This window comes from Rhea americana, unplaced genomic scaffold, assembly GCF_003343005.1.
Source record: "Rhea americana isolate MKP2758 unplaced genomic scaffold, rheAme1 scaffold_3, whole genome shotgun sequence".
In the NCBI taxonomy this organism is placed as follows: domain Eukaryota; kingdom Metazoa; phylum Chordata; class Aves; order Rheiformes; family Rheidae; genus Rhea; species Rhea americana.
Window position 1 is genome coordinate 10,569,837 of NW_028186423.1, and position 21,607 is coordinate 10,591,443.

The 21,607-nt window shown below is 35.1% G+C and overlaps 1 protein-coding gene across 4 annotated transcripts in view; it reads right to left on the reverse strand.

Annotated features, from left to right (window-relative positions):
* Positions 1–2,038: 2,038 nt before the first annotated feature.
* The window catches only part of DACH1 (dachshund family transcription factor 1), a 359,157-nt gene continuing 339,588 nt past the window's right edge, over positions 2,039–21,607 (reverse strand). For all 4 annotated transcript variants that reach the window (XM_085309491.1, XM_085309494.1, XM_085309490.1 and 1 more), the window contains one exon: positions 2,039–4,794. In XM_085309491.1, the coding sequence (XP_085165617.1) occupies positions 4,757–4,794 (38 nt within the window). In that variant the 3' untranslated portion in view covers positions 2,039–4,756. The remainder of the gene's footprint in view (positions 4,795–21,607) is intronic.

Sequence of the window (21,607 nt, forward strand, 5' to 3'; positions counted from 1 at the left end):
TGCTGTGCACTCGGGAAGAATCTGACTCTGTCCTTCTGATTCCAGTTTAGAGGGTCAATTAACCAATTCACTGAGGTATGWCAAGAATTGTTACCAAACTTGGATAAAGAAATCATAACTGTTATCCACAGATTTASAGATTATGTGCAAATTCTTCTGAAGTGCATAGTCAATGCAGTACTACTGTACTTGACGTTTTCATGAATGTTTACAAAGCTTCCATGTATTCTGGACATATGWATGCTAGACATACCTATAATCAGTAGTCACGCTTGAAAATCTTGGCCTCAGGCTTTGTTTATTGGACAGTCTTGTGTCAAATAACATGTAAGCAAATAACAAATGAAGCAATTTTCAAGAATTTATAGCACCTTCAACAGATAAAGAGGTTTATCTTTCAGGTCAAAAAGCAACCTTAAATCTATTTACATAGCAAAAAATATATTACATTATTTCTTTTTTAGTTGAGTTTGTCAGTTCACCCATCAAAGATTTTCATAAATCTTTGGGCATTTATTTTCCACTCTGTTCTTGTACCTAATGGCTCCAAAGTTCTTCATGGTTTCACTATAATTTACTATCAAATTACGATCAAGGTACAAATACGCAACTCTTTCTTGAGACTGAACTTTTAACATAGCTTTGTTTTGCTGTAAGAAGGAGTACCAACATCTGAGTAGTTGTTGGGCTATCCAACCTCAGCCTCATTAAATCTCATTAAATACTGTTTAAGCAACACAGCAATGACTCACCATGTAAGAATGGTTGATGCCCCCAGGAGGAAGGGTTCCTGCCTGCAGAGGGAAACTGTTTCTTGGGTTTCTTGAAAGCACACAGGTAAGGCTAAATTATTACTTACWCCCTCTGTTTTGAGAGGGAGCTGGAATGAGAGACTAACGGGTTTACTCTTATCTGCTCTAACTGCATCAGAGCTACCAGTAGAGCACCAAGGAGATGGCTACGGCATAGCTGGTATGCCTACTAATGTAGACATGTGGGACATTTTAATGCAGAGAGAAGGAGCTTGTGATTGCCCTACATTCAAAAATGTTATCAACTAACAAAAAACACCCAACAGTCCAGGTGAATCCAGGAATTTGGATCCTCGCAATCCCCAGACTATCCAGGGATAATGGAATGGGCTGGCGCAGCTGAGCTAATCTCTTGGCCTTTGCCAAGTGAACCTGCTCACCTGCTCGCTGATGAAATCATGCAGGCATGGTGCAGAAAGGAAGGGAAGGGGAGGGCAGGGAAGCAGAGTGGAAGAAGAGGAAAAAGGGAGGGAAGGCACAGCAAGGAAATAGGGGAAAAATACTCAAAATCAATCATACATCTCTGACTTTTGAATTTTCTGTAAGGAAAATGCYCTATTTCTGAGTGTTTTTAAATATCCATCTTTACCCTGAAAAAGTCAYCCATTCTTTTTCTCTCAGAATAACACTTAAAGATATGCTAAACCAAAAGTATTTTGTTTATAAATACCCATTTAAAAGCTTAAAACATTTGCTGTTTGTTAAAATATGTTAGGATATTAAAGTTTTCAGAAACATTTTATCAGGTGAGACAAAAACAACTGAGTTATCCCTGCATTTTTGTAGTTAGAGAAATAATGTGTTTTGTTCCATCAACATGTCCACTTTACATTATTCAGCACAAAGCTTTGTGAAATAAGAATCATGGGAATATCACAATATAAAGGAAAAAGGTACAAATAACAGCTTCATAAACTGAGAAATGTACATAAATAAATCATGTAGATGGGGGCAGTTTGCTTAGCTGGCAAGAAAAAAAATATGGAAAATCTGCTTGTTAAACAATAACCACAGAGTGTGCTTTTATGATGTTTTTCACCACAGTAATTCATATTAGAGATAGAAGCAGTTGCATGTTAAATAAAATCATTCAGCATTGTTCTCCTCACATTACAAAGAGCTGACTTATGTTGTTTTTAGATGCCTCCCATTAGAAAGTAAATATTCCTCTGATGTTGTACATTTCACAAAATTTAATAAAGATGAACTGTAAATAAAGTCGCAGGGAGATTTCAGACAGTTTTATTAGCAGATTGTTGAAAAGAAAAGAAAATTAAATACAATAACAGTAAACGTGGTTCTCACATTGAAACCAGGCTCAAATAACTAGGCTACCATAGAAAAATTTCCAATTCTTGCATTATGATGTAAAAACAGATTTTTGTACAGATTTTGTACAACAAAATTCGTAATAACCTTTTTTCATTTTTAGAAAACTTTAAATATATAGATAAAAATAGACAATTTTCATAGGTCCTACATGAAGATGAGTATGTTCTGTTCCAAGGGCTTGCATAGAGCGCAAATGTGGTTATAATATAGAACAACTAGACATTAATATCTTTAAGATTACAAAAGCATATAAACAATAACATGAGCACAACTTTTCTTCATAATCTATGCAAAAAAAATCCAAATCAAAAACCAAAAACAAAATAACAACCAAAACCTGTGTAACTAAAGAGGGGCAAAAATTCAACTTACGGTAACATCTTATGGTCTGTAATATTTACACTGTTTAGCAAGATTCTTTTTAAACATCCAGCTTATAAATTGGTTCTCCCTTAATCCTTAACATTTCCATTTATGTACCAAGCCAAACACTGAGGCATTCCCAAAGGTCTTGAAAGTATATACTGTAAAACTACTAAACCTACTTACAGGTGACTCTATGCAAGGAGCAGAGCAATGGTAGATGCTACTACATATTTCAGTTGTAGGCTTTTAATTCTCTTTCAGATATGAATGATTCAAAAGCTTGTCACAAGTCCATCTAACTTTACAGTTGTTAACCCTTTAAAGACTGCATACGAAAAAACTGGAGTACAGAATCCCATATGTGTTCAAGCAACTATGAAAGTTACGAAGGAATCATGATTAGAAAATAATGTCACTACAAAGTATTAGGTAACAATATTTAATGAAAAATATTGCTCAATATTTCTTTAAAAAAAATTACCATGACGTGAACTTGTATATACATCTTTTCTATTGTTAAAAAAGGGTTGTGGTGGAGTAAATATGAACTGCACAAAATAAGTGTGTACCAGTATTGCAAGGAAGACCTACAAACTATAGAAGCTCAGTGCTAGAGTTTACAAAACATTAGATTTTTTTGACAAAATAATATTAATATCCAATCAGAACTATTTTTAAAGAAATATTTGCTTTAAGTTAGGCATCTTAGACATTTAAGGTTTTGATATGTTTCCATGTAATAAATAATATTTTATATGCATAAAACATTAAAGATGAAGAAAGCATAATCACAAAACTTACAGTAATAGCACTGATTCACAAAATCAGTCTTTAAAGGGGTAACCCAAAAGTACGCAAAGCAAAGAACATAACCTTTTAGTAATGTAATAAGCACTGTGTTGCATCTTACTTCCAGTTATCAGCACAAAGGTGAAAACACATATTTGTAGCTTTCATAAAGACAGTGAAAGTAACACACAACCACCCGTCCGCAAGGCAAGGCGGGAGGGACAACAGACGTCAACTGTATCACTCAGTTCTACGTGGAATTGGACTGATACATCAAGTGTTTGTTAGGTTTTCTTTTTTTTTTAGCAACATTGACGTAATATGACATTAACATATAAAAATATTTCTGGCATTTTGACTTGCTGCTCAGCCACAGTCCATTCTTAAAAGTGCACTAACCAGGGCACTAATCAGGGCTCAATATACAAATAAAAGTGGCTGCTACAGAATTCTGACTTGTTACCAGATGCTTAAGATCTCATTCAGTAATACTGTGACTCCAGGACAAATATTTACATGCCTGCATGCGTTAAAACTAGAAAGGTGTCTTTCTGACCAACAGGGTGACAAAACGATATTATCTAAAATTTTCATTTCCTAAACTCTAGATTTCTACTGCATACATAATACCTTCCTTGTGTGATTTGTGTTATATACTGTACATGTGACCAACAGTTTGAATAAGCAAAGTCTTTTATTTCATAAACCCCTGCCAGTTTACAGTGAGAAATTATTACTCTTTTTATTGTATTTTTTTTATTTTAGGAAAAGAGATTTTGTGAACAGTAAAACAGTTTGTTTACATTCAGCGTTTCTTTTCACTTACACAAAATTCCRTTTCACTTAATGTCGTCTAACATCCATGTGTTGGTCTCTTGGAAAGCATGTGGAAAAAAAGGTCCTTAGAAGAAAACCCACGATCATAGTTTGAAAACTGAATGTATCAATTTTTTTCTTTTTTTTTAWTTTTTTTTTCTTTTTTTTAAGAATCCTCTTACGCCCTCTACAAGTTCATTTCTGAGCTGTCTTGCTGGTTTCGGTATGACATAACAGTCTATCAGTGCACTTGGACACCGCTGGAAGGATCATTTGATGTGCTCAAATATAGACTCATCAGAGGAGGACAGAGTCTGCATTCCTTGAAAAAGGGGAATACTCAGCCTTGGTCTGATCCGCCTGTAATTTTGAATACAATAGTCCGGCGCAGAGACGCAGATTTTCACTGTAAGAAGAGTGCTACTGGACATTTACAAACATTCTCTAGGTCTCTGGGTTGAGCCACAGGAGATAACCAAAGGAGGACACTCTTGCAGAATTCTTTAAATTTTTGAAGAATATTGATACAGGAAGTTGAGGAAGTTGCCTTGAAAACGCTTTGTTTCCACAGAACTCCTTTTGAGTGAATGTCTTACTGCAAAGTTCTTTACCGTAGCACAGGTATCTTCAGCAGGAAAAATTCAATACATGACAGTAGTTTTCAAATAAAGTCTTCCATCTAAAATACAAAAAACAAACATTTCCTTTATATACTAATTTCTGTAATGAATCGAAAAGGAAAAAAGAAAACACAAAAGGTAAAACCTTAACAAAACTAATCCTCCCACAAAGCAGTAAAATGCCACCTATAAACTTCATTTTTTAAATAAATAAAAAAAAAGATTATCAAAAAATCTCCTGAATCTCACCATTGTGATTTCTCCTGATGGCAGTCCAATTAACTCCATTACCAATTACATGCATTTTGCAGGTTCTGCACACTGCAACACCTTTGAATGCTTTAATATATGCTGCACTCATATCAGCGCCAGGGCACTAAGAATGTAGGTGGAGTTTCTGTGCATGTGTTTTTACTGATATGCAAACTTAACTGAATAGTGCTAAACAGCAATTATTTCCTTCATGGTTGCAGAGCAAAAATCTCCTTGCATGCAATCGTTAGTACTCCCATCACTAAAGGCATAGCTCATACTTTCTGATTTAGCTATGTTGTTAAATATACCATGTAATGTAACCATTGTGCACATTTGTAGCTATTTATATAGAACCCAGTATAGGATATTTAATCGGTATCAGTGAAGTATAGCCTCCTTTCCCCATAAATGTGATTAACTGAACAATTACTATGTTAAAGACGTAAGCACGTCTCTCTCAACCTTTTTGCCACCCAAGTGAGGAGCATGTATTTAAGTGAGATATGTGTGGCAGAGATGGAACACGAGAAACAGTAAGTTCAGCTAGTCAGTAACCTAGCCAGAGCCAGAAAAATTTGGAAAGCCAGAGAACGTTCTGCCACAAAATGCCTTCACCTAATTTACAAATATAAAGCAAATCCTTCTTCACTGTGGACATGAATATTTTATACGTATCTACGCTCACAAAGATACAGAGATCATCTTTCTAAACAGGAAACAGACAGAAAAACTAGTACATGCTTACTCTGCTGTCCTGTACGCTAGAAAGTGTTCCTCCCTTGTGAGTAAAGCACATTATGAAGGACATTAATCCTGCACAGTGCATAATTATGAAGCGCTGCTTAAACATCCTACAGTACAATTCATCTGGAAGTACAAGCAGCGTCTCCCTTCTTGAAGTCCAAGTGAAATCCTCGAGTGAAACAGATCAGTAAATATTCCCAAGACTTCAGAGTTTCTTTGATTTTCTTACTTTAAGCATTTTGTTCCAAATTAGTCTGTAAAATTCACAGTAGAGAATACAGAAGTTGTGCAATTATGTATGACRGAACAGTACACCTGATCACTGTTTTTCACAGGCTTGACTGTCCTGCAGCATCACTGACATGATCTTATTCGTGAGAGAAAGAGAAGTTTAATTCGAAAGCAGGCAAGTGTATACCACAGCCAGCAAAATTCATTCCTTCTGCACACCCCTTTCTAACTGTGGTTGTCTAGCTTGTATTAYAAGCGCACAGGGAAAAAGGGAAATGGTAGAATCTCTCACTCCATCCTCTTACAGTGATTCTTATCCATTTTCCCTTTGCTTTTCCTTTTCCAYCAGTTATTTTATTTCTTAAGTTTTTGAGGAGTACCCCGTTTTACTACTTCTCGGCCCCTCTTCCCTACCCAAGATCCAAGCCTTTTTCAGTGGGGTAGATAACTTCCCCACTGCTTACTCTCAGAACTATTTCAGCATTTTCTTTGCTCTTGATRGTCTTTTGTGCACTGAAGAGAGATAAAAAGAAACTGAGTAACTTAAAGACTTTTTATTCTTCTTTGATGCATGAAGAGCAACCAAAATGCTTATGGGAATTCAGGAGAGCAAGAATGAACCTTCGAAACTGAAGCCTGGTAAAACCGAAGGCCTGGTAAACCACATTAAAAGAAAATCTGGCAAGTACAGGATAGCTAAAGCTACTACTGGCTGTAGTTGCATATAATTTGCCCACACATACTGAATAAACACAATAGACATTTTACAGCACTAAAGCTGTCTAGTTACCTCCGCAGCAGAATTACTCTGTGTATATACCAGCATTTTGGATATCCTGAATGCACACTTGCTAATGAGCGCTATGCATAATTCCTATACCTAAACATTAAGATAACCTACAGTCAGTACCTTGTGTTTTATTTTACTGTATTAGGTCTCCATATACCTTTTAAAATAAAATATTTATTTAAACACATTCTCAATTAAAAATACAGCTGTAGGAAGCTGAATCCTTGTAGCAGGCAACAAAAGAGCAACGATCTGTGGAGAACAGCAGTATGTTTTCAAAAGTCAGCTCTATTTTACACTTTTTAAGGACCCAATCTGGCAGTGAAGTCAAAAGGAGGTATTTCATTTTTAATGGAAGACACTATTAGATCCTGTATTCTGTCTCAGTAGTCAATTATAGAAAAGGGCAGCTTTACAAAGCATCTCCCTTAAAGAGCAAAAATGCATTTGTTTGTAAAATTTACCAATATTTATAATAGATACGTACAACAAACATAAACCTTCCTATTCCTCAACTAATTGTATGAACATAAAAAATGCAATTATTTGCATTATTTGCAACTGTTTTGTAAGTTTTATACTTTTCCTTTAGCATATCTGCTGTGTGTAGCAAAGAATTTCATGTAGCCCCTCATCAAGAACGTATAGCAGGCAAATAGCACAGCACTTTAGAAATGTGAAGACTTCAAAATGCACTAGGAAAAACAGAGGGAACTTAATCACCACAACTCTGAAAAGGAATGATAATCTCACACCAGGATGTGATGATTTAATACCTATAACTGATCTTTGTCCATTTTCTTTTTTTCAAACTAATATTCCTTCTCTCTAACTTAATTTCAGTGCCAATTCTTATTGTGCAGAGCTTTGTCTGAAATGATCAGAACTTCTCAGTGCTGTTGTCAAGGCCACCTCARTTCCTGCCTCCTGGTCACCTTTTATTTAACAGTGCTATATTTGTGCATTGCATTACTTTCTATTGTTAACAAATGCAYGATTCATTTAATTGCAATAAAAACAATATTATGTAAAACAAGTATGCAATATACTTGTTCACCTACACCTACTAATTCACATACACCTACTAATATGCACACAYATACATTTACTACATATATTGCACAGAGATGTATACATTGCATATAAATACATTTATATCTCCAAATACGCTTACAAGATTGGAATGTATTTTTATMTTACTGAAACTTGTTTCACATTGGAAAAGCACCCTATATATATATATACTGTTATATATAATATAAACACAAAATTTCCTTTCACACTTAGTGTTCAAGCAACAACACAAACTGGGAAAATACTGCTAAGCTGGTAAGTAAAACTGTGCATGATTAGCAGATTGTGACTCTTGCTTTAATTGTTCCTTGCAAATGGCAGTGTTCAGCAAGATCATGCAAGCTCAATGTGAAAACATCATTACTTCTAGATCTCATTTGTTTTTSTTTGTGGACAGACATGACAGAAATTCTAGCCAGGGCAAGGGAGTGCTTTTTTAAAATCAACCCTTTTTAATTAAGACTCATTTTGACGGTTTTGAATGAACATGCCCAAATAGTTATAAGGTCATAAATGTTGTAAAAACAAACAAGCAGAGCTGACATAAAGTTTGCCATGCTGAAGCAATTCATACGCCTTCAAACACATTCCCATAGAGATGCCAGTTGGGGAACACCTATATTCAGTCTAGCATTCCCTGGGCAGCACATAGTATTTCCCTGGGCCTAAAATTTCCAAAGCTAAAAATATAACCCTATTCAAGTATTACTCCTATTAGTATGGATCATTTTACAGTATTAAAAATCTACATGAAATTTTAAGTGTGGCTTTAAATTGCAAACTGAATAAATCACCCGTTAGATGATAACGTGCGCCTATCTGTCATTTAATGCAAGTCACACTGGGACTGTTCACCATCCACAGCTATTATATTTTAGTTTGTGAGCTTTTTTAAAAAATAAGCATAATAACAATGATCATCACTACTATCGTAAGAGCATACTGCACTCTTTTGTTTACCAAAATCTGTGAATTAACATCAAAAGTGTGGTGTTCCACTTGAATTCTGTCAATTGGTATCATAGAGAAGCCTACTGAGAAAACCTGTTCTTAGTAATAGGATGAATAGTATTCTGTAGTGAGGAGATTTGGGAAAGGGAAAAAAAAAGATTTGGTAGCGTCTTGTCACAGAGAGCTGGTAGCATCTTGTCACAGAGAGTTACAAGAAAGAAAACTAGAGTCCAGGTTAATAAATAAATAAATTAATAGATAAATACATTAATTAATTAAAAGGAAGGACTAAACAGCATYTAAGAAGGAAAATGAGAAAAAGAGAAATCTCGGTGGGCTTTGGAAGGTCAGGATGTCGAGGCTTGGATAATTTTTTGTTTATTGTTTTATTATTGCTGCTGCTGTTTTCTATGACTGCAATCTGCAAGCTGTAGAGCAGTTGTGCCAGCCCTCAGCTTAGGAACCCTGATATCAGAGGACATTTGAATGGTGGATCTGCTTCTCTGCCTGTGTTTTCAAAGTGACAAACACCCACTGGTGCCTATCTGGCAGAAAGACCACCTAGCCCAAAGGGAGCAAACTGGAATTTTAGTCCCAGCTCTGATCCGTGACTCCGAGCGACCATTTCACTTCCTGGCACTTCTGTCTTCTTCCGTGTGCTTTCTCTCGTGTTTTTCCTCTTCACTTTTTAGGCTGCAGAGATGTGGTGCAGCRGCAGTTTTTCAGTGTGTTTTGTATTGTCTCTTAACAACCTACAGCAGTGCTAGCCCAGATCTCTCTCTAAGGAGTACCTTACCACAAACATGAAAACAYAAATTTACACGCACGTACTTGTTCAATTGAAACTACAGGCTTTCTGCTAAAAAAAAAAAAACAATTTCACTATGATGGGGTGGCTGAGCTGGGGTGGCTGGGTTGACCTGAGCTCAGCAGCCTCTTTAAAAACCAGATGCTACAACATAAAAGCCCCAGGACCAGCCCATGCGCTCATTAAAGATAGCAGAAACTTCATACTTAAATTCAGTAAGTTTGCACTGTTGCCACATATAGGCCCTCAAAAATTGCTAACTTCAGTTCTAGCAAGCTGATGTAATTATGAAGCATTTCTCACTCTCCCTCTGCAAGAAAAGATGGTGTGGCAGGCAAATGAAATATCTTCCTGTTGTAAGTTAATGTAATACCTATTTTGTAACTTAAGAATCATTACAGCTGTCTTTCAGAACATTTTATAAGCTATAATATTGGAGTGAAAAATATCACAATCAATCCTCAGTCCAATAACTTAAAAGAAATAAAGTATTTGTGAAATACTACTACTTTATCTAAATAAAAGAAAAGCTGCTCACCTGTGCTAAGGAACGTAATAAATTGTGTTTCCTGTTAGGAAGTAGCTTTATTGAAAATGGCAGCTATTTTCTCAGAAGTTATTTCCAGGCACCTGTAATCTAATGAGGTTTGTCCCTTTCAAAGAGCAGTTGTACGTGCATGCCCGAATGCACACAACCTCTTCAGCCCCGAGCTCATAAAGCATCTGCAAGCCATAGCTCCAGCACATTTAAATTATATAACTGGTTGGTTTATTTGTTTTAATAAGATGGGGCAAATGTGAATCACAGTGTACTTCTAACCTTTCATTCAGCCTGATGTTTTAATCATTTGGAGGAAGAGAAACAAAACAAAAGAAAGGGATGGCAAACAAATGGTAATGATTCATGTGATATTTGATAAGACAGCAACGGGAAGTCAAAATAAAAGCAAACATATTGTGACAGATGGAAGGGATCTTAGTCAAATTGTAACCCTTCTTCGAGAAACTTAAAGGAAGCAGCTAATTAAGGATGAAATTATTTTTGTATGCTCCTCATGTATTTTATTCAAAATAGAGACAAAAGAAGATTAATTTTCCACCAAAGCAGGAAGATAAAAATGGGAGTCTAACTTTTTAATCATGGGAAAATCATTTATGACGAGGTTGATTCTTTTTCAGAGACTGGAGAATGCAACAGGGAACATAAACCCCAGCTTTTGTAAAACGTAGTCATGAAATCAACTGAATATAACTTCCCATAATTTTCCTTATAAAATGACAAACAATATTTCAAGAGAAAACAGGATTCCTCCTAGTGTACACGGTAAATCAGAGCACTGAAGCTTTACAAATGGATGCTAGCTAAAGAGGAGGGAGAGAGGGATCTATACTGTCCCAACACTGTTACTGATGGCAAAGGTAGATCACAGATTGGGGAACATGGTTCCAATGCTGTCTTCCCAAGTAGAATTAGAGAAGAGTAAAGGAGATGTAGGAAAGCTGTTGCAAAACTTGAAGAAGCTGTTAAATTTGAGCAATCTGTTTCTAGAAAAAAATGCTTATCCAGGTTTTATGCAAAGATGGATGATTTCACACTGCATGTTCAATAAATTCTTGCAAATGAGAAGTTTGTAAAGGTATTTGGCCAAATACTATCCTAGTTTGTCCTTTGTATGACCTTTGTATGTCCTTTGTATGTCCTTTGTATGTACCAATGAATTTGCGTATTGTTATTAATGATACACCTTTCATTTCTCTACTTAACATTCGTGTACAAATATATTTATGCTGATACTCAATGCAAATGTACAGGAGACTGAGATGTTCATACTTTTCTTTTTGAAGTAATATTTCAAACTTAGATTTTAATTCTACCTCAAAGTTTCCAAACATAAAAGCAAAACATGGATACACGTAAAAAAAAMCATGTCTAAACATTTAGGGTTTTTTGCACTTATTTTAATTATTGAATTTTCAGAATCTCTATTGAGCTTTTTTCATTTATTTTTATCATGAATATATGTTTTCATTATATCACTGAATACTGTGGGAAGAAGCTCAAGGTCAGCAATCTGGTCTTTAGTAAACTAACAAACCAAAGGACTACCTGAATATGTCACCTTCTATTATTTAAAGATCATACAGAACACACAGAGCTTGCCATTTTGAGCGCTCATAAGATTGAACTGGCAAGGTGAGAAATTCTTTGAAAGAAACAGATAAAATAAATTGCACTGTCTCTTATTGTTGCCTTGTGACCTTAGCCACCCCTGGTCTATTTGTATAAACAGAACAAAAGCACATCCAGAAAAAAGACAAGAGAACTAATTACTTACAATCACTGAACCTGAGTCTCCAAGGCATTGTATTGTGGTCACTTCTATTGGCAAAAAAAACAAAAAACAAAAAACAAACAAACAAAAAAACCCAAAACCCTTGAACTGAAGAATCATGTGGAAAAGTTATTAAAGGATGAAGTCACAGCTAAATACAACCTGCCTGCGAGCTTCCAGCGCTCATTGTGTCCAGCGCTGTTTCTATCACAATGGGGAGAACTTCTGTGCTGAAGTTCAACCTGGCCTGCACTAAACAGGTTCAAATTCTGCACAAACGCACACTTGCTTCCTATCATGTTTCCAAAAGTACAAATACTTTTTTTTTTTTTTTTGTAAGCCAAGAAACAAACACCCTTGGATTTGATGTCATAAAATGGTGAAATAGTTGAGCTCTAAGTACTGGAACGGAGTTTCTACCTGACACCTTCTTTTTTTGTCATGAATTCTTGATGGAAACAGAAATTACTATTCACTTTCTTAGTCTGATTGCTCCTCTCCCCACTTCTCAGTTTTGCTTCTTCGTTCAGTGCTTTGCTCAAATGGTCGCTTTTTTAAGTTAAAAATCATCAACAAAGTAATCTTAAATACAAAACATCAGTCTAAATCTCTAAATCTCTAAATTTTGCTTAAAAATATTTTTCTCTCTAGAAAGGAATGCCCTACATAATAAAATATAAACATAAATGCCCTATATAATAAAATCTGAATAAATAATAGGACAGCTTTTGATTTTGAGCAGCTTCTGCTTCTGAACTGAAATMAAATAATAGAAAATATCCGTGCAAAAGCATATAAAAATTAATATTTCTTAAAAAGGTGTGCCTCCCACATACATACACACACCCCCCTTCACCACTGAACTAGAAGCTGATAGTATTAATATGATACATATATTTACATTTAGGGATGACATAATGAAGTGTGGGTTAATGCAGATTTTGGCTTTGTGAAAGTCTGTAAAAAGCAACGAGGGTCATGACTGTACTACAGGTAGTAGTTGCGGTCATGGTTAGTACTAGCAATCTTTTSTTTTCATCACCAGCCAGTGTGATGCTTTCCTTAAGCATATATCAACCACTTACTAAGAAATACTCTTCTAACCTATTGTCTGTACCCTAGATTACTATTTAAAATAGATGGAAAGGCTTAACTAACAAATACCATACATACACTGAGCATCCCTTCTGATTCAGAGAATCACAAACTTACCTTAATTTTCTTTGCAAGCTACCTCTTTTCTAAACAGGTGATTTTCACTTGATGTAATAGACTATTAAGTATAGAATAGATTAGTGTTCTGGGCTTTTTTTTTGTGTGTGTGTGTGTGTGTGTGTGTGTGTGTGTGTGTGTGTGTTCCTCCCACCCCCTGATTAGACTTAAAATCCACAATTAATACAACAATATGATCTGGCTTTTTATTATGCCTTACTAAGATGTCATTTCAAATGCTGCAAAGGTTCCTCCCCAGTTCAATGGAATATAGGGGACATTTAAAGAAAGTATTTAACTTTATTACTTACATTAGCCTGCACACATCAATTCTGATGCATGGGATCCTATTCTAATATCAATATCACATTAAYACCACATTTTTCTTTAATATCCAACCACCCTTGTTCTCATTTGAGTGCTAAAAGAAAATAACAGCCCACTGCAAACCACGAAGAAATAGTCACATGTAAAACAGGAGAGAATGAGGCTGTAAAACAGACAKATTGGATAGTGGCAAGCTTATGGAAAATCTATAAGGATGCATGGCATGTCAAAACATACGCAATATAAGCTTGCTACTTTTAGGTATTTTGCATGAAAGCAAGTGTATGGAAGGCAATGGCATCAAATCAGAAGTCATGCCCTAAGAAACAGGCAAAGAACTGAAGCCATACATAATCCTAACTACCAAATAGAAATATGAACAGATCTTAATGAMGTTCCTGGGGCTTAGCATGAGCGACATAGCTACAAAACTGAAAAAAACAACTTATGTTAAAACTGATGAAAGCTTCAAGYTGGGAGATATATCTGTGGTTTAACCTAATAGTTAACCATTAAGTAATACTTGATGCTTCTAATCCTACAAGAAATGAAAAATATTAGCATTTTAAACCACAAAGGCACTCTCTTTCTATGGCAAGTGTTAATGCCGGACCAAGTAGATTGTTTTTCAATTCAATTTCCTAACTGACTGTAAACTTCTATCCTGGRCATATCTTCATAGATGCATTTAAGCACTGCGGTGACAAGCCAATCCTTCCCATTCGTTCTCAGTGGTAACATAATTTAAGATAGTTCAGAATTATTACTCTTCCCTCCCAGGAAAAACTCAGTTAGCCTTAGGGCCAGGTGGTTTGAATTTGGCACAACTCTGTGTCTTTGCCAATAGAGATTCCTCAGAAAAAGCAGCATGTCATGACAGACTGTGTCCTGGAAGCACCCCCTACAGAAATCCCAGACCATATGGAAGCAGCACGCTTTCCCAGAGAGAACTTAACACCATGGTCCATCATTAAAAGGAAGCAAGAGAAAAGAGAATGGCTAAATCAAAACATAGAGTAGATTTAGTCAGTGACTCTAGAATCAAGTGGCTACCTTGGAGTAAGAAGAACTGATYTGAGCAAAATGTCTGAAGTGAAAAATTTTCCTGCTTGGAAACACGATTTCATCAAAACAGGAAATAAAAAATGTTACTTCAAGGATGCTTTCTCTTTTTCTCTGGWTTTCCATGTAAGGTAGCTATTTTCAATAACAATATATGAGTGGCATTGTATAAGGCACTGCTGGGGCCTCCTTTGGAACATAGTTTAGGATGCAGGATAGACACACTGGAGATGAATTCAGACGGGAATAATTTCAGAAAAGGCTACTAGAATGATACAAGGAAAAGAGAAGAACAACATGCGAAGAAAAAAAAAGAAATCACTGATCTGTTTATCACAGAAAAACAACTTGAGTATTTTTCGTAAATATATTAAATAGTAGGAGGACACACAGAACAGCTCTGTTTTCTATTGGATAAACTGGGTTTTGGTACAGCCTTCCAAGATAAGGGCTGTATTAAAATGGTCTTTGAGATAGTATTTAGGAGATGATTGCCTGAATCTGCAGGATATGAAGTCCATCTAGTCCTATCCCTAATGCTATCCCATTCTAGTAGAAATAAAGGCAAGAACTGAATATATCCTAATATCAGATCCAGTAGAATAGATYAGACTGCAACGCTAATTTTAGCTGGAAAATATGAGAGAGTGAAAGGTCTTGCAATAATAACAATAATACTTAAAAAAGTCCTACAGCAAAACCTTAGTTTTCAATTCCTAAACTTTGGATTCTTGTGCACTGAATGTTTAAGATCAAACTTTGCAAGTATTGTCCATTTGGAACCAGATAAGTACAAAACAGAACTGATTTGTGCAAGTTTAAATAGTGTTTTAGCGTTTCAGTGTTTAGCATTTGGAACCAGATTGCTTAAGATCTTTCCCTATAGTTGCGTCTATGCTAGTCAGTGTGATTGTAACACAAATTTGAAAGTAAGTTTGAAAATGGAACTGATTATCCAGTCAGTTACAGTACTTTCACGATGTTTCCAGTGAAGCCAAGGAGTCTGACCCAACCACAGTATTTTTACTTTCAATTCATTAATGCACAGATGTACTGTACTCTCTTCACTGGCTAAAAGCATATATCTTTGAGTCAGTGTATAAAGACAAAAATGAGAGTAAATTATTGCTGCTTTTTTATTTTATGTTTGTATTCAATATAGCTTGATTACTTGAAAGGAGTTGTAGCCAACATATTGCAGTATGAAACAATATCATGAAAAATACATGTCTTTTAATGCAAGGGTTGCACTGACAGTTTGTCACAGGCAAAATCTGCAGAATCAACAGAGACTAAATAAACAAGTCCAAACTTGAATTATCTAATGTAGCATTGTATATTTTTAACAATCTCTACTCTAATTTCATGTGCATAAACCAGCACTGTAAATTTTTTTGGTCCTGACTTAATAACACTTTGTTTCCAAGGCCAGCTGCAGCACTTTGTGATCCATCCCTTCTAACATCCGTGACAAAACACACTATTATGCTAYTGCTGCTTTTCCTAGGCTATTAGAGACTGCATCACTTTTAAAAAATAAGGCTGACAAGAATGTAATAGAAAAAATGATCCTTTTACCATTACTGATACACACTTTATGTTTCCCAACTAGGAAAAACAAAATGACATCACATTATCATTATATACGCTTCTGTCTCCCAGAATGTCCTTCAGGTGTTACAGTGACCAGAATACTTCCTGTGAAGGGCTGGGAAGCTGGATTTTTTTTTTAAAGCTAGCAGTCTGTTCTATAGAATAGATTTTCCTCTTTACAAGCCAGCTGGCCGTTCACTAAAAGAATGCTTATTATAGATATATTCTGACAGCAAATTTTAGCTAGTGATGGAATGTGATGCTGGCTAAGTATTCCTTCCAAATGCGTTAATTTTAGTTCCACTTCCCTTGTACTTACTTTTATTAGATGATTTATTTCTTTTCTTCTGTTATAGGAACTTCAGATACTAATAGAGATGGCTCAAGCTCCAAATCAAATCCATGGGAAAGCTGAACATATGAATTACAGGAAACCTAAGTTGTTTTATCTTATCATTCTTGACTATACCAATACCAAAATAAGAACTGTTAGAAAACACTACTTTCAGAATTAAGACAGATTTGGCACAATAACTGCCTGGTTTGCTGGCTTGCAATGTGACATTTATATGACTATTACAGACATATTAAGAATTTATCTTAAAATAAAACACCATAAATAAGAAAGAATATACTTCCAAAGTGCATAAAAATGTTTTCCCTTTTTTTCCATCACACTGGCAAAGAGGGAAATGATGAAGACTAAAACTTGCAGCCTCTTCAAAATGAAACAAAAAGACCTTCAGCTCATCTAAATTAGTACAGCTTCATTGATGACAGCAGTACCTTTTTTTTTTTTTTTTTAACTGATATAAGACTAGAAGAGCAATTCAACAGAAGTGATATTTCAGGCAAGTAGTTGGTTTCTTAACTCTCAACTCAGTTCAAAGGACTKCTTGCCTAATAAAATCATAAAATACATTTCTATTTACACTTTAAGGCTTACTGCTTTTTGTCTCTTGAATACATTAACTGAATATTGAACTCTCATTCACAACAACAGGACTTTGGTTTAAGAGTATAGAAGAGTGTCTGTCACCTATTATGCCAAAATGCTGCCACTCAGTAATACATCACTTTTGATCTATCATTGAATTAAGGTAAACCAGTCCAGGGAGGCTGGATTTACACGGAATTATGACTGTGAAGTATTTTCTTACTAAATCCCATAAAATATTTCTCCTATTTTTCTTGTACTAGATGTGAAACTAATTATAATTAGTTGATAATAGTTGTAAATTACTGTATTCTGCATCACCTCTCTCAGCCACTTTTTAATCCCTGGGTATCCGATCAGTCATCAAAGAAAATATAAAAAGAGAAGTTAATAAAATAGCTGAACTTCTGCTGTGCCTTTCATCCAAGATCCAGAATACTTTACAAGCATTAATTGTTTCACACACCCTTGTAAGATACCAAAGCATCGGTGCTGCCATGAAGAAATCAGCAGATACAGAGTGCATATAAGTTTGGTTCTGGTCTAAGAAATTGGTCAAAAATGTAATAAGGCATGCAGAATGAGCTACTCCTTTACCATATCATTCAACAGCCAAACATCAGACTTAAAGCATGTAAGCAACCCAAACAAAAGCTTTATTGAAATCTGAAATTGAAATTATCCACTTGTTTCTTTTCCACTGCAAAAACTGAAGTGAGCAAAGACAGTGCCTCCTTAGCATTTACTTCTAGTGACTGTGCTATGTGCTACAATCTTTACAATTAGATTACATTCGGGTAAAATTATAGCCCCAGCAACAAAGACAATTTTTATTACAGAAAAATAAAATCCACACAAGGAAGGGAGTGGAGAGGGATTACTTTCTTGCCCCCAGAAATAGTATATGCCTGTTTTAAGAAGCAATGATGCATTCTAGACTTTCCTGCTTCTCTCCTCTCCCTCCAAGGAGGGTTGAGGGTGACAAGCACAGCCGTAGGTATCTACATTATCGATTTCCACATTTCATGAGATTAATTCCAGCCCGTGCCTCTTTTGCTAACAAAACTAAATTTTAATGGAGAAACATTTACTACTTGTCCATTACAAACCAGTAATGTAACAGTAATACTAGTAAAACAATACTATTCTCCTTCCTGGAGTTCTGTGATACTTCATCTATCCCTTTTTCCACCCTCCATTTTTTTTTCTACAACTTTTTGCCCCTACTTCTGGGTATTTGGATGTTGGAATGCTTCTTTTGATTCCTCTCCCTCTTGCTTCATGCATTGCGCCTCACATGGTAGCATCTCATTGAGATAAACAATGCAAAGCTTCTGGATCAATGTGGAATTCAAGCAATCCCTTCTACATTTGAGGGTCATGCTTTACACAACATATTTCAGACCTATACAGCCTGCASTGTGGCAATATTATAGAATTAGATTAAGCAGAAAAGGAATTGTCATGCACTGATATTTTTCCAGAACTGATGAGCACTTATCCACTTCCACCATCAGCAGCAAGAACTAGCAGAAATTCAGCTGCCTTTAATCTGTTTATGATCACTAGTAATTCTGGCCAGCAAAAAGGACCCTACACGAGAGATGGGATTCATCACAATAACTTCAGACACCTACGATGCAGATGGCTGTGTTTGAGCTAGTTTTGTAGACTCCCTTTATAATCAATGAAGACCTGGAAGGTATGATTCATTTTCTTCAAAGGCAGAGATGTGTCTATTACTCTTCACTGGCTTTAATAGCAGTCCAGCCAGCTAGTTCAGACAAAGACATCCACACCACAAGTGCGTAAAGTTAGATTAAATGTATCCCTCCCATTGATATTGTTTGGGTAATTTGTAGATAATTGCATTGCTTCAGCAGCAATTGTATAAGCTTCTTCAAGATAGATAGAAATATCTATACTGTCACATGATATCAACAAAGTTACACTACAGCTTATTATYTGAAAAATGTGTAGGATAATACAGCAAAAAATATATGACTTCATATACAATCTCAGTAAYTTAAAACTCCTGTTCCTTTATTTCTGAGCCCTTTCATGCAGCAAGTGTAGAATTTTAAAGGACACTTAAATAGTTCCTACTTTTCTATTTCTACAGAACTGGCTTTCTAAGGTAGCACATGTCTAAAATGAATTCAAACACACACATRTGTTTATAAATTCCTTCTGCAAAGATTTAAGGATATGCAGGCATATTGACAATGAGTATAAATTCCATTRTGCTGTTCATTGTGCAAATATAGTTTCTTTGTATTCTAAATCCCCAATCACTTCCCTATTTCAAGTGTACTTTTATTATTCCAATAATATTGTACTTATCCTTGAAAAAAAATGAAACTCCATTTTACAAATCTTACTATGTACAATGTTAAGATTTTGTATAGAAGCTATTTTATTGTAACCATACTTTGCTATTCTTCCTCCACAGACACTTTTYCTAACAATATTAAGTAGCTGATACATTACCTAGGGATTCTAGGTGGTCCCCTTCTTAAGTAATAGCCTTCACCTTTGTCCCTGAAAAACTAATCATCGTCCTCTTACTCCTTTTACAGAAATAGCTTTCTGTGAAGCACTTAATTTTTTTCATCTCCTAACACGTCTATATTCAGATTTTGCAAAAAACTTTAACGTTTATATATATATATATAWAAAATATATAAACATAAATATATATTTATGTATGTATTTTCACCTTACATAGTCTCTTTAGACTTAAAGGCTCTTAAAGGCTTCTTTCTATTTTGGATACTGTCTCAAAGTTGCTGATCACTACAATCTGTCATTTAACTAGGTCCTTTCTTTATTACTGTCATCAGTCTTACTCTACTTTCAATCATTAAATATCAGGCAGTAACTCACATAACTGGTTTTCCTCAACTGTTAGTCTTGTAGAGTATAAACTAACCACATATCATGCACAAACTCCTGCAGTATTTTAAGTCCTCATGTTAGTCTGTTTTTCTATATACCACTTTTGTTCTATAAAAGCCATCACCTACTACAGGTTGAAAATAATAAAAATAGGAAAGTGTTTACTTTCTCCTCCCTACTTGTAACATTTAGAACAAACTCAGAAACTAGCATGAAATTAAACTCATTTAAAAAMCCTTGAAAACTTTCAGTAAAGTGAACAAAGTTTCTCAAATTTTAAATGTTGCTGTAGTCAAAATGACACAGAACGGGCAATAGTGTGTTTGTTTTTCAAATATTGTAGGTCTGAGGAGATTTTTTTGTATACTTCAATTATAAAAACATTTAAAACATACAAACTTGTGCAATTTTTATTTTAATGAAGATGAGAAGTTCATTAACGAAGATAAATATTTCATTAGATGTTAAATAAAACAAAGAGATTTTTTGGCTTCTCTCAGCACAAAATTCCTTTGAAAGATTAATTAATACATGCAAATTATGCAAATTAGACCCATGCAAATATTTTATGAAGACAATTAAGGGAACCATTAATTACTGCTTTTTTTGCTTCAGTGAGATTCATTCATTTAATTTTAATTTCACTTTAACTGTTTTGATGTATAATCTTGCAGCTAAGAACTTTATCTTTCCTAGTGGGTCACTTAAACTTATAAATTTCATCAAGTGAACAGCAACAGAAATCTGTAAAGATAGTCTCTGGGCTATGTTTAGTACCAAGAGAAAATTTTGACACAATGCACTCCTAGAAACTGCAAAACTGGAAGGGAATGTGAGCTCATTCTTGGACAAGGTTCAACTGCTGGAAAAGCAATTAATTTGCTTTGGCTGTGCTAATATAGGGGAATTAGAAAGTGTGACACAAGACAAATAGAAATAATTAGTTCTCCAAAATGATGTTCTCATTAATATGGTTTGAACAGTAGAAATAAAAAACACTATTGTGGCATGTCTGCATTCTGTCCCTAGCCACAGGAGGTAGAAAAATGCAAGATACAGCATTTTTCCACCTTTGTAGTTTACATGGTTGTGGCATTTATTTTTATCTTTTATTGAAGGATTTAAGAAAAACAAAGTGTGAGCCTGATCCTTTTTCTAAAACCTAATGAACTTACACTGTTTTCTTCCTGAGAAAATACGAAACTATAAATGTAAATGACTAGCCTTTTCACAACAGTACACTCAAGGTGCTGAACTGAAACTTTCATTTCRATATTGTTCATTTCAATCATGTTTAATGCCATGCAGTACACACCACTACAGCAAAAGATTGCTCTGTCAAAAGATTTTATGACATCTTCTCCAAATTTGATAACTCAAAAAAGTTTTCCTTCTCCGTAACAGGAACGCACATGCATGCAYTTGACAAGATAGATGGAAGTAAAATTTCTGTTGCTCTCACTTTTCACACTTAGAGCAGTTCTTACCACATTCTTCAGCAAGCAGTGAAAGTACAGCAGCGAAGCTGGTACTTTTCATAGAAGCAGGCTTTTGGGAGGCTGCTCAGAGCATTTGCTTACACCCCATACTTCTTCGGTCTTTGCAGCATTAAAAGTAAGGGAACATTATGTGTTACATCCTGAATATATTATACAGT